We start from the raw sequence: 18235 nt of genomic DNA, 5'->3' as shown, positions 1-18235 counted from the left end.
TCAGCCTACAGGCTGCATGAAAAACATTACAATGTATGCCCAACAAGGACCAGCAACGTACTGGTATGTTTCTGAACTTTGAGTGGTTATACCAGAATGATGCCTGCAGGTTTAGGTATAATCTTGGTATCATTCTTTTCAGCCAGCGGTTGGCTTTCATGTAAAAGCAATCCTAGCGGTTAATTAGCCTCTAGACTGCTTTACCAACAGTGGGAGGGAATGTCTGCCCCCCCCCACCGTCTTCCATGGTTTTCTCAGGCTCTCCTGTCCCAACAGGGAACCCGAGAATGCAGCTGATGCGTGGTTATGCCTGCTGACCATAGAGCTGATCAGAGACCAGAAAGGCTCCAATCATCTCTATGGCCTAAGAAACCGGAAGCTACAAGGATTTAATGACTTAGGTTTCGCCGGATATAAACAGAACCATTGGGAAATTGGCAAAGCATTTTATCACACCGATGTTGATGTGGTCAGATGCTTTGAGGGCAGAGGAGAGATCTAGGGTCTAATAGACCCCCAATTTTTTCATAAAAGAGTACCTGTCACTACCTATTGCTTTCATATGGGATATTTACATTCCCTGAGATAACAATAAAAATGATTAAAAAAAAAAGAAGAAAGGAACAGTTTAAAAATAAAATAAAAAAGCAAAAGAAATAATTAAAAAAAAAAAGAAAAAAAAAAAAGCACCCGGGGGTACCACACGGGGAGTACGGGGATACCACACGTGTAAGACTTTTTGGGACCCTAGCCGTGTACAGGACCCCAAAACCAATCACCGCCTTTAGGCTTTCTAAGGGCGTTAAATTGTGATTTCACTTCCTCACTACCCATCACAGTTTCGGAGGCCATGAAATGACAAGATAGCACAAAACCCCCACAAATGACCCCATTTTGGAAAGAACACACCACAAGATATTTGCTAAGAGGCATGGTGAGTATTTTGCAGATCTCATTTATTTTTGAAAACAAAGAAAGAAAAGAACAAAGGGGTTTTTTTTTTTCTTTTTTCAATTTTAAGAACTTTGTGACAAAAAGCGAGATCTGCAGAATACTTAACATGCCTCTCAGAAAATAGCTTGGGGCGTCTACTTTCCAAAATGGGGTCATTTGGGGGGGGGTTGTGCTATCTAGGCATTTCATGGCCTCCGAAACTGTGATAGGCAGTGAGGAGTGAAATAAAAAAAGTACGCCCTTAGACAGCCTGAAGGTGGTGATAGGTTTTGGGGTCCTGTACACAGCTAGGCTCCCAAAAAGTCCCACACATGTGGTATCCCCATACTCAGAAGAAGCAGCAGAATGTATTTTGGGGTGTAATTCCACATATAACCATGCCATGTTTGAATAATATATCATTTAGTGACAACTTTGTGTAAATTTTTTTTTTTTTTTAATTGTAATTTTCCCGGAATTTGTGGCAAAATATAAAATATTCCATGGACTCACCATGCCTCTCAAACAGCTTGGGGTGTCTACTTTGCAAAATGGGGTCATGGGGGGGGGGGGGGGGGTTGTGCTATCTTGGCATTTTATGGCCTTCGAAACTGTGATAGGTAGTGAGGAGTGAAAGCAAAAATTTACACCCTTAGAAATCCTGAAGGCGGTGCTTGGCTTTCGGGGTCCTGTACACAGCTAGGCTTCAAACAAGTCTCACACATGAGGTATCCCCATACTCAGAAGAAGCCGCAGAATGTATTTTGGGGTGTAATTCCACATACAACCATGGCACATGTGAGCAATATATCATTTAGTGACAACTTTGTGTAATTTTCTTTTTTTTGTCATTTTTCAATCACTTGTGACAAAAAAATTAAAATATTCAATGGGTTCAACATGCTTCTTAGCAATTTCCTTGGGGTGTCTACTTTCCAAAATTGGGTCATGGGGGGGGGGGGTGTTGTACTGCCCTGCCATTTTAGTACCTCAAGAAATGAGATAGGCAGTCAAACTAAAAGCTGCAGAAATTCCAGAAAACATACCCTAGTTTGTAGACGCTATAACTTTTGTGCAAACCAATAAATATACGCTTATTGATATTTTTCTTTACCAAAGACATGTGGCTGAATACATTTTGGCCTAAATGTATGACTAAAATCGAGTTTATTGAACTTTTTTTATAACAAAAAGCAGAAAATATCTTTTTTTTTTTGCGTTTATATTGCAAAAAAAAAAAAAAAAAATCACAGAGGCAATTTAAATACCATCAAAAGAACACTATTTGTGGGAAAAAAAGGACGAAAATTTCATTTGGGTACAGCATTGCATGACTGCGCAATTACCAGTTAAAGCAGCGCAGTGGCAAATTGTAAAAAGTGCTCTGGTCATTGAGCAGCCAAATCCTCTGGGGGTTAAGTGGTTAAAGAACAACCCTGCAAAAATATGATATTTCAGTTACAGTTGTTATCTGTGGTAGTGGCGGACTCCAGTGATATGATTTCTATGTGTAGCCCTAGGCTCTGCTACTTTTAAATAAAGGAAGATCCATTTTTGCAACAAAGAAGCTATTGTGTCACATTATTTGCTCACATCTGCCCTCTATATTACATGAGGAAACTTCAGCCCACAGAATACATGGCTTAAAAAGTAGAGCCTCATGGGAGAATAACTAATATCTGAGTGAATAAGCATACCAATCTTTAAATGTTAAGCTGAGAAATGCTTCATACATTTTCTTAACTCATAAAATCCATGTAAAAAGGATACAAGTTCTGATAGAGAGGGATGAGAGATTTAAGAGCTCGGCTGGCATTAATGGCTGTCGCTCGGACCAGGCCTGGAAGAATTTTACCATTTACAATGGCTCCATCGAAGAGTGGTCCAAAAAATGGGATCTGCGGAGGAGGAGACCAATGTTAGACAGAAACCATTTACCTTTTCCAATTCACAAAACAAAGGATGTGACTGTTGTCAGTGCTGTGTGGCCCATAAACACTGGCATGTGAGAGGTATTCAACCAGCTGCTGCTAAGGATCAAAAGAATGTGTAGAACAGAAAACCTTGTCAAATAGGTAACAATAACATTAGTCGACCATATAAACTAGCCAGGTACCAAAATGTTAGACTTGGGTCTCCATTTCAGGTGTGAATGGAAACCAGGCAGAGACAGTATTGGTCACAGATGTGATTTCTAATCAGGAAAGTCTGGATGATGATTAAATAATCTAGTGAATAAAGCATTTGACTATAAACCTGCCATTAACACAATGACATCTGCCCAGAAGCCTTTCTTTTTGCAGATGCATTACAATTTTTACAGGACTAAATGAATATGCCCCTTAGATGTACACTAAAAAACGCTGTGTAAGTTGACAACTCCTGTTGCAAGCCTCTCTAAGCAAAGTTTCTGCTTGAAACAAGTACAAATAAACACTGGACAATAAATTCTATAGTGCAGCTGTCAGTTGTACCTTTTTGTGACATCCGATTTCCAAATTCTTTATATTTCTAAACTAAGCTGAGGCAGTTATTACTTCTGCCAATTAAATGGGATAAAAACATTCACATAGATTCACAGAAAGCAATGAAATTTAAATAACCATATAAATTGCAGCGCTTTAAATAACATAAAATATACGTGAAAGAAATCAAATATTATGTGAAATTCAGTAACTTGAATAATCAAAATCGTGATCACATTATGCATGCAACCACTGGGTGTCCAATTCATCAGACCAGCGAAATATAATAAATAAATAGTTCAAAATAAAGTTTATCAGAAAAAAATTCAAGTGAGAATTCTTCTGTGTTCTAGCTTGGCTTTATTGCACACTCACCACAAGGGCAGGCTGCTCACTTAAAGTGGTTGTAACCCAAAAAAAGAAAGAAAGAAGACCCTGTTCCTTTAATGCATGTTAAACCACATAGTGCTTGTGCGGTGTCCGTTGTCCCTTTGTATGCTTTTAAAACCTGGTTAATCCTGCCTGTTCCTGTGTCCACCTATGTAAACTGACCATGGTAATCATAGCTACTAATCCACGACACCATGGTAATCCACGACACCATGGTCAGTTTACGTGCCTCCATCATTCCGCTGCTCTCCTCTCCCCCTCTCTCCCTGCCTGTCAGCTCAGTCTGTGTTTCAGCCAACTCCTCTCCTCCCCGCCTCTCCTCTCACCGCTATAGCTGTATTATTACTAGTGATAAAACATGTAATCCCCTCTCTTACATGAATATTTAATGTGCAGTATCTGTAGTTTTAAAAACTATTCTGCAAAATACCCTCTTTACAGCGCTGCTGGGCGCTCACGTGACCCCCCCGCCGCTCTCCTTCCAGCTGACGACATCGGGAAAACACAGCTCCTCCCACTGTAGTGCTTGGATCGAGGAGGGAGAATGTCGGCAAGTCACGTGAGCGCCCAGGGGCGCAGTAAAAAAAAGTATTTTGGGGAATCTTTTTTAAAAATTACAGATGCTGCACATTAAATTTTCATGCAAGAGAGGGGATTACGTGTTTAATCACAAGTGACTTTACAACCACTTTAAATGCAGCATAAATGGATATAAGTTGTTAATACCGAAGACAACTTCCAACGATTCAAACCAGTTACATGAATTCTTTAGGAGCTGGAACTCAGGAGAAGAACATACAGCGTAATACTGCTAGATAACATCCACTCTGCACCAGCCACATGAATAAAGTGGCACTCCGCAAAAAAAAGTGCTTCAAAAACACCAGCCTCCACCTGCATGCAATACACACTCACTGCCTTGTTAGCTGCCTAATCAATGTGCAGCATAAATAGCTTACAGTGGGGCAAAAAAGTATTTAGTCAGCCACCAATTGTGCAAGTTCTCCAACTTAAAAAGATGAGAGAGGCCTGTAATTGTCATCATAGGTATACCTCAACTATGAGAAACAAAATGTGGAAACAAATCCAGACAATCACATTGTCTGAATTTGAAAGAATTTATTTGCAAATTATGGTGGAAAATAAGTATTTGGTCACATACAAACAAGCAAAATTTCTGGCTCTCACAGACCTGTATATTCTTCTTTAAGAGGCTCCTCTGTCCTCCACTCATTACCTATATTAACGGCACCTGTTTGAACTTGTTGCCAGTATAAAAGACACCTGTCCACAACCTCAAACAGTCACACTCTAAACTCCACTATAGTGAAGACAAAAGAGCTGTCGAAGGACACCAGAAACAAAATTGTAGACCTGCACCAGGCTGGGAAGACTGAATCTGCAATAGGCAAGCAGCTTGGTGTGAAGAAATCAACTGTGGAAGCAATAATTAGAAAATGGAAGACATACAAGACCCCTGATAATCTCCCTCGATCTGGGGCTCCACGCAAGATCTCACCCCGTGGGGTCAAAATGATCACAAGAACGGTGAGCAACTATCCCAGAACCACACGGGGGGGACCTAGTGAATGACCTGCAGAGAGCTGGGACCAACGTAACAAAGGCTACCATCAGTAACACACTACGCTGCCAGGGACTCAGATCCTGCAGTGCCAGACGTGTCCCCCTGCTTAAGCCAGCACATGTCCGGGCCCGTCTGAGGTTTGCTAGAGAGCATTTGGATGATCCAGAAGAGGATTGGGAGAATGTCATATGGTCAGATGAAACCAAAGTAGAACTGTTTGGTAGAAACACATCTCGTCGTGTTTGGAGGAGAGAGAATGCCGAGTTGCAACCAAAGACCACCATACCTACTGTGAAGCATGGGGGTGGCAACATCATGCTTTGGGGCTGTTTCTCTGCAAAGGGAACAGGATGACTGATCTGTGTACATGAAAGAATGAATGCGGCCAAGTATTGTGAGATTTTGAGTGCAAACCTCCTCCCATCAGCAAGGGCATTGAAAATGAAACGTGGCTGGGTCTTTCAGCATGACAATAATCCCAAACACACCGCCGGGGAAAAAAGGAGTGGCTTTGTAAGAAGCATTTCAAGGTCCTGAAGTGGCCTTGCAAGTCTCCAGATCTCAACCCCATAGAAAACCTTTGGAGGGAGTTGAAAGTCCGTGTTGCCCAGCGGCAGCCCTAAAGCATCACTGCTCTAGAGGAGATCTGCATGGAGGAATGGCCCAACATGCCAGCAACAGTGTGTGACAACCTTGTGAAGACTTACAGAAAACGTTTGACCTCTGTCATTGCCAACAAAGAATATATATAACAAAGTATTGAGATGAACTTTTGATATTGACCAAATACTTATTTTCCACCATAATTTGCAAATAAATTCTTTCAAAAATCAGACAATGTGATCGTATGGATTTGTTTCCACATTTTGTCTCTCATAGTTGAGGTATACCTATGATGACAATTACAGGCCTCTCTCATCTTTTTAAGTGGGAGAACTTGCACAATTGGTGGCCGACTAAATACTTTTTTGCCCCACTGTATATAATTGTAATAAACGCAGACATCAATCTGAGGAAATCTCCAGTCTTTTAACTATATTCTCCAGGGGACTGTACAGTGTTGTTCAGCATACACCATAGGCAATAAATAGAAAAATGCCATATAGTGTAGTACTTCGTTCAAAGAGGAACACTAGCAAGAGTACAAAATCATAAAAGCCAGACCCATTCAGACACAAAAAACAAAGGAAAATGAGCCGCTTGGACTCACATCGCTTGTCTCCACTGTGTGCTCCCATGTGTGCGGCACTAAACAAAAGCCCTACCTGACGCATGTTTTGCACGATAGTGCTTCCTCAGGGGCCTATGCAATATTAACAGCTTATATGCGTTTATACTGAACTTAAGTGAGCAGCCTGTCCTGGTGAGTGTGCAATACAGCCAAGCACGATAAAACATTTAAAAAATGTACACCCGATTTTAGTTAGATACTGTTCCTTTATAGCAGATTAAAACAGCACAGTGGTTGTGCTGTCTAATCTAGCCCTCTCTAAACTGTAAAAAACCTGGCTGATCCTGCCTGTTCCTGTGTCCCCCTCTGTGTGCTGGCCACGGTAATCAGCCCTGATTACCGTGGTCAGTTTAGGTGCCTCTATCATCCGCAGCTCTCCTCTCTCCCCCTCCCTCTCTGCCTGTCAGCTCCTGTGTGTGTAAGCCGCCCTCCTCCCGCTATTAGTAGCAAAGTTAACTGTAAATGTTACTGTCAGCCCCTCTTTTATGAAACCATAACACATTGTGTAAGTGTTTGTTGAAAACCAAGCCTGTAAATATATTTTTTAAGATCTCTTCAGGCCGGTCACATGACTCCCAACCACTCTCCCCATCTTAGGGCTACAGAGGGAGGGACTGAGCGGCCAGCACAGCTGTCACATGACCTCCCCAGCTGATGTCAGAGATCGCAGTCTCTCCCACTGTAGCCTGTAGATTGAGTAGAAGTAGCAGTCAGGAGTCATGTGACCGGCCTGAAGAGATCAGAAAGAAAGTTATTTACAGGCTTCGTTTTCAACAAGCACTTACACTGTGTGTCATGGCTTCATAAAATAGAGGGGCTGGCATAGAATTTTTTTTAAAGGTTACAAACACTTTAATACCACCAGACACTTTACCTCTCAAGTTGATATAAATTATACAAAAAAACCCACCAAATCCTAATCACAACCAAACTTTCGGCTTTTGTTAAAAAAGCTGCTCTACTTTTCTGATAACTCGGACTATGAGAGGGGAAGCAGTGACCTCATCAGTTAACAATATAATTCAATGATCACTCTGCTCCCTTGTATAGACTACTGAAGTATATATAGCGCCTAAAGAGTAATGTGCAAATTTGCTTAATGTCTTGGAACACAAGTAAAGTGGTCAATTCCTGCATTTGAGGTCCATAAACTCTTCAAAATGTTAAATGAACAAAATAGGTGAAAATGTTATTTCAAAGTTTCTAAAAATGTTTTTTTACCAAAATGGACAGTAAGGTGGAGTTAAGCTGTTGAATAGATCTATCTAACTTGAAATGCAAATACCACAACATGCTTACTCAACACATTCCTAATGCCATCAATGAATGTCATCGGCAGCGTGAACCAGGAGTATATCCTTCTGGGAATTCTTGACTTTAGATATGACTTGGAATTTTGCCATGTCCCCAATACAGAGGTATCTGTATTGGCATGGCTGAAAAACAATTATGCAGCCAGTGTTCAAATTGTGACAAGAAGGAATGATCCTATGTAGATATAAAATTTGAGCAGGCAGTTTGTTGTAACTACTTTTCAGAATTTACTTTAGTTCAGGGCTTGACAAATTTGCTTTGAATATAGGAGCCAGCTAAAAAAGTTAGGACACAGCTCTTTTTAACTAAAGCAGGCCATATATGGTCGAATTTTGAACAAATTTTCTTTTCAAAATAAGATAGTTCTTTTTTTGTGATCCGATGATGCCACCATTGATTTTTGAAATTCAGCCGACCAAGCCTTCAATTTCACCTCATGTTGCTACAGAAAAGAATTTTCGTGGCCGGAAATCTTCTTTTCTCTCCATATATTTTCTTTTCTTATTACATTTCTCGCACGATTCTCCCATCATTGATTGAAAAATCATTCGTTTTTCTAAAAATTTCCAACATGTCCGATTCCTCAAATTTGATTGCTGCAGCCCACTAATGGTACAAAATTCGTACGAAAATTCTTAGATACGATTTTCGAAAGAAAATTTGTTCGAAATTCGAACCATGTATGGCCGGCATAACAAAGCTTACGGGTGGAGCACGTAACACGTTCCTGAAGGTGAACTCATCCTTTAACCCTTTTGCTGCCAGAGCCGTTTTTGCTGGGTTTTTTTGCACACATTAAAAAAAATCATTTTAGGCCTAAAGATTACATAAAACCCCAAAAACATTCTATATTTTCTGAAAGCAGACACCCTAGAAAATAAAATAGTAGTGGTTTCAGTTTTTTTTTTTATGTCACACGATATGGAAAACACAAAATTTCAGTAAAAAGTTAATTTTGGGGGGCACAAAATCGCAATAAATGATCCAATTTTTGGTAAAATATAAAACCTGAGGTTGTATCGAGTAAATAGATAACCAACATGTCAAACCTTAAATTTGCGTGCGCCCGTGAAATGGCGACAAACTTCAGTACCCTATATTTTCCATAGGCGAGTCTTTAAAAGCCCCCTATAGGTCACAGGTTAGTGTTGCGAAGGAGGTCTGGTGCTGGAAATTTTGCTCTTATTCTGGCATGCGCAACGATATGTAACATGTGCATCGCAATCAATGTTTTCAGCTGTAGGCGCCCTGAAGTGTGCGTTTACATTTGTATGTGTGTGTATATGTTGGGGTGGGGGGCTTTAATTTTTTTGGGGAGAGGAGGATTTTTTACTTAACTTTTTATTTCAATCACATAGGAGACAAAAAGTCCCCTATGTGATGATTATTTGGTGACAGGTTCTCTTTAATGAGACATCCATGGTCTAAAAGACCCTGCACGTCTCCCCTGTGCTCCACTGAATGTAATACAATGCACATCGCACTGCATTACATTCTTTTTCAGGCCTCAGTTGTTGGGGAAACGGTCATTGGTGACCCGAAAATGACATTATACACCTCCCTTGCGGGTCAGCACCAAGAAGGGGAGGATAGCAGAAGTGTCACACGTGCGGGTGTGTGGAGGCATTCAGGCGGCAGCCCATGCGCCAGGACGCAATTTCAGGTCGCCATGGCAACCTGGGCTTTGTCTAGCCCTGCTTTAGTTAAATATGCATATTCAAGTGACAGGTTAATTTAAAGTAAGCTGTGGAGCCTATTTTAAACCCAAATGGGAGAGCGGCTAAACCGCTATCTTGTGTTACATTCACTCCATCCACTACATAAATTCTGACATCAGAATTTACAAGAAGCAAAAAAGAGTGTGTAGCTCTCCCCACACTGGAGATGGAATTTTTCACCCCTCCATTTTGGGGAGCCAATTGAGGGACTCCGAAAGTACTAAACGTTTGAGATATGCTGCTGTCTACAGTAGGATCCTAAACTTTTGGGATGTCTAAAAGCAGTCCAACTGGGTGGTGGGCAACACAGCAAACAATCGCTAATCGCAATTGTCCAATGTAAATGGGGACTGGGGAGCTCAGGGAGGCATCTGAAGGATGTTACTGGCGAGGCAGAAAAGAACAGAAGGTCAGGTAGAAGGCTTGCAAATCAGGGAAAGAGGCTAGATGCTAAAAAGCCCAAGAGACTGTAGTGAGAACCTTAGTTGAGAGGGCAGGGGATCCAGCCACACGCATCAGAGCCAAAGAAGACTTTGAAGAGGGAAGAGACTCTAGAAGGAGAGGACAACATGACTTCAGGCTGCAGACATCTGCACTGTATATATCAGTAGATATGCTGCAAGCAACTCCCAACTCACTAGAAGAAAGTGTGCTGGGAGCACACAATACAGTGGGACTATACCCCCCATGCCTAGAGTCATAACTGTTGCAACTGCAGAAAATGAGTAGGCTCAGGGGAAGAGGTAAGGCCTTCAGCACTCATGGGAAAAAAAGGACAGCTGGTCACAAGCGACAGTCACCTCTGGCTATCCAATTTCCTGGTCACAGACTAAGTCAGTGTAGCAGGGCAGCAGGAACAGAGCAAAGCTCTGCATGCCTCTTTGCAAGCAGGAGCATAGAGAGATGTATTCTCAATGCCTCAATGTTTAACAGAAAGAGAACATGGAGTGGGTGCAATGCTGCAACCAACAAATGAAGTCAGCGCTCGGTCCCACAGAATGCGTGCTGTTTAGCAGTCTTAAACGATAAGTTCATCTTGTTGTAACATGTTACACCTATATTCAGGGTGTAACATGATGTAACATGTTACAAATCCACTGGCCCCCGAACGTCCCTGGCTCCTTGAAGAGACAGGCGGCCAGCGATCTTCTTCCCCGGTTCCCTGTCACACTCTGTAAGGAATGTGTCAGTGCGGGGCTCTGCCCACCCGGCTACGTCACTCATTCACAGAGTTTAGTGAATAGAAAACGACAAATCCTGCAGCCTTTGCAGCTGTCGACTTGCAGTTTTCAATGAACTACCACAATGCTGTTGATGCTTCCTGCTAATGTGTAACTGCCTGGCTGTATGATATACGGCCAGACAGCTGACACACAGTCTGCAAGAGCCCTGCATAGCACCCCCGATCTGCTGATCATGGGTGCAATGTTTTGCAGGACTTTTTTTCACCTGCAAAAAGATTTGCATTTATTTATTTTTTTTAAAAGGTGAGCTTATCCTTAAATAATTGTTTATATTCGGATTGCAAACATGCTGCAGCTCTGGAAGGTAAATGAAAAATCAGACATTCTGGAGCCATTAGCAAATTATATAATATTAAAAAGCTGGAGTTCAGCTTTGAACAGCAGAGCTAAGGAAACGAATTCCATCCTCCTGAGGCATGTGGATAGTAGGAGAGATTTATACTCTCAACTGGCCCACAGTTTTTTGTTTGCCAAAGTCCAATCCTCCTGTAGGTGGCAATATAACCTGAAGGATATTCTGATGACTGAGTGGTGGATTTCATGCATCAAGATCACCAAACTTCTCAGTGAATTTTGAACCCCATTTTAAGTTATTGCTGGGGTTACATCATTCCTTGACACACTTCTAATGACATACTGTGGACTAACAGACAAATATACACAGTGGATTCTCAGGTAAGACTAAGCTCCAACCTTTCCATAAGCCATGCAGACAACAGAATGCTCCACCCACTTAAAAAAAAAACGGATGTCCAAGTGATGGGCTGAGGGGAAATCTTCCAAACTTCAAATGGCGATAAATGTAATGGGGACAACAGTCTAAGATAGAAATTCTTCTAACTTTTGGGAGATTTTCTCTGACTTCCTGTTGCATCTTCAAGAATTGAAGGGAAAGCTCTCCAACAAACAGCAAAAATAACCTGATAAAGTTTTAATCCTTCCCTACGCTATCCACATGAAAGAAAAAAAGTTTTGGTTATACACTTGGATCCCTACAAAACAAACTAAAATAAAATTAACAGGGTTGTGACTCACATCTGGTTTCTTCATAATCTGGATGCTGAACATGTGATTCTTCATAGGGTATATAACCAGCAGCACATCTCCAAATTCAGTGGGTATAATGCCACGACGATACTCTCGGCTGTGCTCTGACCACACAATATGTACCTCGTCATTACCAAGGTGGCGAAGCTTTGGAGAAAAAGGAAATGAAAACAGACATGAAGACGTGAAAAAGTATAAATGGGAATAAAAATTAAAGTTAACCGTTATGAAATTTAACTTGTTCAGGAAAATGTAATCTACCTTGGGGTGTTAGGCTCAATGACAGCAGAGCATACAATGTGAAAAAATAAATATGAAAAATTGTGCATGTCTAACATAAGAAACTTGTATAACTTAATTATATGCAAGCTGGTGTGCAGGGACAGACTAAAGGAAACAGAGTGACAGCCCCGCAGAAAAAAAAACAAAAAAACAAACTATGACTAGCTGGAAAAAGAGAAAACCGTAAATTATTCAAATTTTTTAAGTTAAGTAATGCATGTATTTACGAATCCTACTGCTGATTTTTTTTTTGGGGGCTGCCTAACGAATACCCTGAAATGGCAACATATCAGGATCTCAACATTCAAAGTGGAACTTCGTAATAATGCTCATGGATTCCGGATGAGGTGATCAACAAGCATAAAATAGGTGTGATGGTCAAGTGTCCACATGCTTTTGGCCATATAGTGTTGCCTGTGAAATTTTAAGCAGACCTTCAACCATTAGATGCACTAGGCATCGCATCACCACACTCCTCACCTTCTCCGCAATGTAAATCGGCAAATATATATTTTTTTGTTTAACTTTTTTTTTTGGTTTGCTTCACCCGCTATTTTTGCCTAGATGAGAAGGACATCATCTTCACTCGAAAACCTCTAGCGATATACACATCACATATTCCAGGATGCCTTAGATTCCAAACAGAGGAGGGCAGACCTAGTGGCACATCATCAGAGGGATGGGCTGCCTGAACCAGAATGGAAGTGCAGGACCTGGTGTGTAATAGCAGCGTGATGAATCACAGCAGGATAACTCTGGATTCGCAAGCCGGATGAGTTTGTGAATAATACCAGGGAAAGGGTAAGGGGGAAAAAAGTTCAGGAGAGTGAAGTTCCTCTTCAAACAATCAGTATACATACCTTTAAAACTTTTTACAATGGTCATTTGGCACTGCAGAGGATATTTGGTGTCACAATATATTATTAAATGCAAACACATATAGGTATCAGTGGTTGCTCTTTTGATTAGAGAGACAATTACAAAACAATTAAACATTGATTCAATGAAGTAGTTGTAACAATTTTCTGCTAATATGACCTCAGTTGATGTGCCATTTTCATGCAACATTTGCGACAGATTCATAAGATTCCCCTCCCCCCCGGAAATCCTGGTCATTAGTTCCCATGACACTGGTGGTCTGGGCAATGCAGCGTCATTTTTAGGTAAGACACTGGTGGTCCAGGCAGCACAACATCGCTGATTTCTAGGAGACTGAGCTGAACACCATCTATGGTTTATATGGTGTAGGTGGCTAAAGGGCTGAACAAGCATTGAGGACAGATGGTCTGGTATGGACACTTCGTACTCAGTAGCGCCTCCCATCGTGCCTCTATGAGCGCTGCCTACGGGCAGCCACCTCTTTTGGTCTCATGGAAAGCAGGCCCCTGACAATGTTGCACAGTGTAAAATGGCAATGAGTCCAACAGTCCTGTTAGAGTAGTGACAAATTCATGTACATGTTTCTTTATGTTTATAACTTTTTATAGCATCCTTCAGCATAGAAAAAAAAAAAAAAACTACAAGAATAAAGTGCAGATGAGGTTTCAAATCAAAACCGACTTCAGCAAATATTCAGAGTCATTATGAAGAAAAAAGGATGTGACATAAATGGAGGATACATATACACATAGCAAAGAGAGTTATAATAAAGCTCTGAATACTGTAGAAGTCCAAGTACCCTCAAAAGAGGGCCCAACAGCTGACCTCCAAAATTTCCTCACTTAATAAAGCTTCTAATAAAAAAAAAACAAAAAAAACAAGGGCCAGAAATGCAAATGTACACGTTTCTGCCATGTAAACAAACTTGCACACAATGCCATTTGTCACACAGGTGTCCAATAGAATTCCTAAAATTGTCTGCGACATTCCTTATGAATTCCACCATTGTTTTTTAAATAGAGAGAGGCCAACATGAGAACAAGATTCCATTCCAATATAACATTGATGTAGAGACACTATCCCGTACAAAGTGTAGGTTCACAGCTGAGTCCATAGCTAGATGAAGGAACATTTTGTGTTTGCTGGGTGAATCAATAAAAGATATTCACTAAATTGCATATCTTATGGATACAATATTCTGACAATATAAACTAGGCCCAGCTTAGATACTTCAATTGTAAAGCAATTTGTAATATTAAATAAAGCAAAAGGAAACACATGACAATATTATGTAGATTTGTTTTTTTTCAAAATGGTAGAAATTCTCCCTTTTTATATCCCTATAGCCTTGTCACCCTAGGACAGGAAGTCTGTTAGGACTGCAGAACACATCCCTTTGTCCTCACCTACATAAAGATGCACTCTGTAGTGCACACAAATAACCTGGACAAGGCTGGTAAGAATAGGAATTTCAGCTCAGCAAGGGTACTGTGTTGTCAGTTCGCTATAGCATGTTAGGAGCTCACTGTATTTCTAGCTGGATCAAAGGGATTTTTTTTGTACTTATTGAACAGATATAACAAAACACATTCAGTTGTAGATTTACCAGGCCAAAAGGGAATAAAAGGAGGTAATTGTTCCTGTTTACATGCACTTCAAACCTTATAATGATAAGCCATTTTGCTCAGCATAAACCAAGAAAATGCTGAAATTTATGCTTACAATTTAAATGTTATTTTATAGGCATTTCAATACAGTGATATTCAATCAAAAATTAATTAAACATTACTTTCCTCCCATATAGTAACCTCATTGTAGAGTAAAGTACCATTACAATCTATAATTAAGATGACTGACCGATTCTATTTCCCATTTATCGCTACATGCCAATGTTAACCCAATTTCAATCAGATTTCTTTCTCTTGAAATGTTCCTGTGAATGACTTTATCTCCAATACTCTGTCCTGCTGTGCAGCATCATCTTCTCATTTAGGTTCCTGCGATATGTCTTGTGCTGTCAGACCTTATACTAACTGAACCTAAGAGAAATGTGAAATGGAACCTGGAGGCAAGTCTGAATGCAATTGTCATCCAATAACTAATTTAAGATGGAACTGGCTGCCAGCACTATAGTTCATGGATGCTTGCTCCCTAGACACTGTCACAAGTAAAGTGGACCCTGACAGAATGGCTATGGGGACAATTCACATTACGCAATGTAAATAGAAAATTTACTTACATGAAATCTACTTTCAATTAATTTTGCTGTAAATACAATGACCAAACAGGTACATGGTGCTGCATTTTTAATTTGTTTGTTCAGGCTGAAGTTAATAAAAGCTAGTCTTTTTATCAGTTTTTTCCTTATTTTGCCAATGGTATCAATGAATCCAAACAGTGACATCACAACTTGTTGAGTAAAGAAAGCAAGGTCCTGGTCTCTAAATTTCTGAGTGATGACAGAAATGGCGCAACCTAGTGCAGGACCAGAAAAAAATGGAGCAAGTCTGCCACAGTCTCTCCGCATCTCCAGCAGGTTGTAGAGGTCTAAGGGAAACAATTTTTCATTTTTTTGCAGTCTATGAGGGTTTTTCTGTTACCTGGAGCACACAGAGGTTTTTCGAAGTACAAATAAGGATCCCGTCTATCTGCTTTTGTGTGAGACTGAGCTAAAGGGCTTGTTCCGATCTCAATATTTATGGAGGCTTAAAGTCTGACGAGGGAGAGATGAGCAATTTATACTTCAAATGGTGTGCTGTAGGGGCGACAGTGTCACAAAGTTGTTACTGTGTAAGTTGTTATGCATTCAAGGCAACAGTTGTAGCTTGCACCAAAAGTTCAGGTTTGACAGTTCAGGGTGAAGGGCCATTTCTGACAGGGACGGCCATTTATTCAAGCTAATGAAGTGTCTGCTCTGAAACATTTGTCAAATCATAAGGGCTGCAAGTCGAAGATCAGTGAGCCCCGGACTACCGATAATAGGGAACAGCGGGGTGGGAGAAGGGGAGAGTGATTTGTCTCTAAGAAAGGTAGAGCAGATGCGCAAAGTCTTACTAATCTTGGGATGTAAGTTAAGATTTGGTGGGGTTTCCTCTGCACCGCGGCAGAGAGCATAACAGAATCTTGGAGGCAGACTGTTCAATGGCTCAACTATTTCAAAGCACCATGCAGCACCAATCAATAATTCTGTTTAAGTGACATGCCACGTGATATAACACAATGTCAGTCAATGTTGGGAGACTGAGACTTGGATTGAGATAGCACAGGGGTCTCTGAGCCCAAAGAAAAAGGGCAAATGTTTTGTCGACAATGCGCAGGACTGGAAGCGCTTGTAACATATATAATATACAAGGCATAATATTTATTTTTAAACTGTTACAGCGGCCAAACCAGGAAAAGGTTCCTGTCATGCAGCAAGGTCTTTTTTAATTTTGGTTGAGGAGAGGGAAGTTCAGTGAGAATGCATCCCTAGGATCTTTGGGTAAATTAGTCCCCAGGTATCTAATAGAGGATGTCGCCCATTTGAAATCAAAGTTAAAATTTTAGTTGGTTGAGGGAGGTGTCCGGAACAGAAGTGTTCAATGCTTCTGATTTCTAATAGGTAATACGAAAATCAGAATGCGAACTATATTTATCCAACTTGTCCATGGAGGTTGGTAAGTGAAATGTGGAGACTCATGAGAAAAACAATAAGTCCTTAGCACAAACTGCTATCTTCCACTAATTCCAAGAGTCTACTGCAAGGCCGGTGATGTCTGGGTTAGCCCTGACTTTCCGAAGAAACATTTCCAGCGACAAATCAAAAGGTTAAGGGTGACAAAGGGCAACCCTGACAAGTGCAGTCGGATATACAGAATGGCGTGGAGAGGTGACCATTTACTTTCACCTGGGCTGAAGAACGCGAGAAAATACCTTTGACCCAGGACAACATCTGTTTGACCAGAGTGATATGGCGCATTGTTTCCTCTAGGAAACTCCAATTCACCCTAATAAATGACTGTTCAGCATCAGTAGATACAAGTAACAACGGGATCCCGCTGGAACAAGCGGCATGTATAGTCGCAGGAGCCTTAGTGGTATTGTCTCTTGCTTCTCAGGTACAAACTCCACTGTGATATGTGCCTTCAAGGTATCTGTCACAAAAAAAGAGCTGGAGCCCACTGAGTTGAAGGCTTTTATAAAGAAGGGAGATAGAAATTCAGCAAACGTTTTATAATACAGGAGTGAATAGCCTTCTGGTCCCGGAGCCTTGTTGGACTGCATCTGTGACAAGGTAATTGCCAGTTTTTCTTCAGTTATTGGAGAATCCAGCTCAAGGAGATCTGATTCAGATAGGTGAGGCAAACCTGCCTCCTTCAAATATTTACTGATGTCCTTAGGTTCAGAAAAGTTTCCATGTGTGGGAGAGGGATTAATAGTAATGACAAAAGACATTGACAATCTTGGTGGAAGAATGAAGTTTGTGCTGTCTATCATCTAACAGTTCCAAAATGTATGAATGAACTTGTTGTGCCCGCAGAGCCAGAGTGAGTGAGTATCTTCCCACATTTGTTATCATGCTCATAAAAGGTTTTTGTTTCCATTTGGCTAAGACCACCTTTGCTTGGTAGAGAAGATGTGATTTCAGTTATTTTTAAAGGACTGAGTTCAGCCAGTATGGAACTGGCGAAAGAGTGCTTATGGAAAGCTTCCAGATTGTGAATGTTTTGTGTCAGAGATTCCATCTGTTCAGCCCTCTCTCATTTAGGATGAGTCCCTCGTTTGATTAAAGTTCCTCTGATATAGGCCTTGTGAGTTTCCCACAAAATTACAGAGTCACAGTTCATAGTATTGTTGAAAGAGGAAAAAAAATCCTGCAATACTCTGGTTATTTCCAAACTTCTAGATTTTGTAGAAGCATTTCATTGAGCTTCCACTGCCACGGTTTAGTGATGGAAGAGGCTATATTTAAGTAGACCGGGGCATGATGAGGAATGTCTATAGAACCTATGGAGGCCTGAACAACTCTAGAAAGTTAAGGCTGAGGTATGAGAAAAATCAATCCTGCAGGTTGAACTGTAAGGATAAGAATAAAACTAATATTTGCAGCACAGTGGTGTAATGGGTAGCACTCACCTAGCAGTAAAAAGGGTTGCTGGTTCAAATCC

General features: G+C 40.8%; 1 protein-coding gene across 1 annotated transcript in view; it reads right to left on the bottom strand.

Annotated features, from left to right (window-relative positions):
• Positions 1-18235, bottom strand: part of RALGAPA1 (Ral GTPase activating protein catalytic subunit alpha 1) — a 474136-nt gene that overhangs the window by 94136 nt on the left and 361765 nt on the right. Inside the window, 2 exon segments of the mRNA XM_073610203.1 lie at positions 2704-2831; positions 11916-12074. Of these exon segments, the coding sequence (XP_073466304.1) occupies positions 2704-2831; positions 11916-12074 (287 nt within the window).

Source organism: Aquarana catesbeiana, linkage group LG13 (genome assembly GCF_042186555.1).
Source record: "Aquarana catesbeiana isolate 2022-GZ linkage group LG13, ASM4218655v1, whole genome shotgun sequence".
NCBI classification, from domain to species: Eukaryota; Metazoa; Chordata; class Amphibia; order Anura; family Ranidae; genus Aquarana; species Aquarana catesbeiana.
This window is presented reverse-complemented; position numbering and strand designations above follow the sequence as displayed.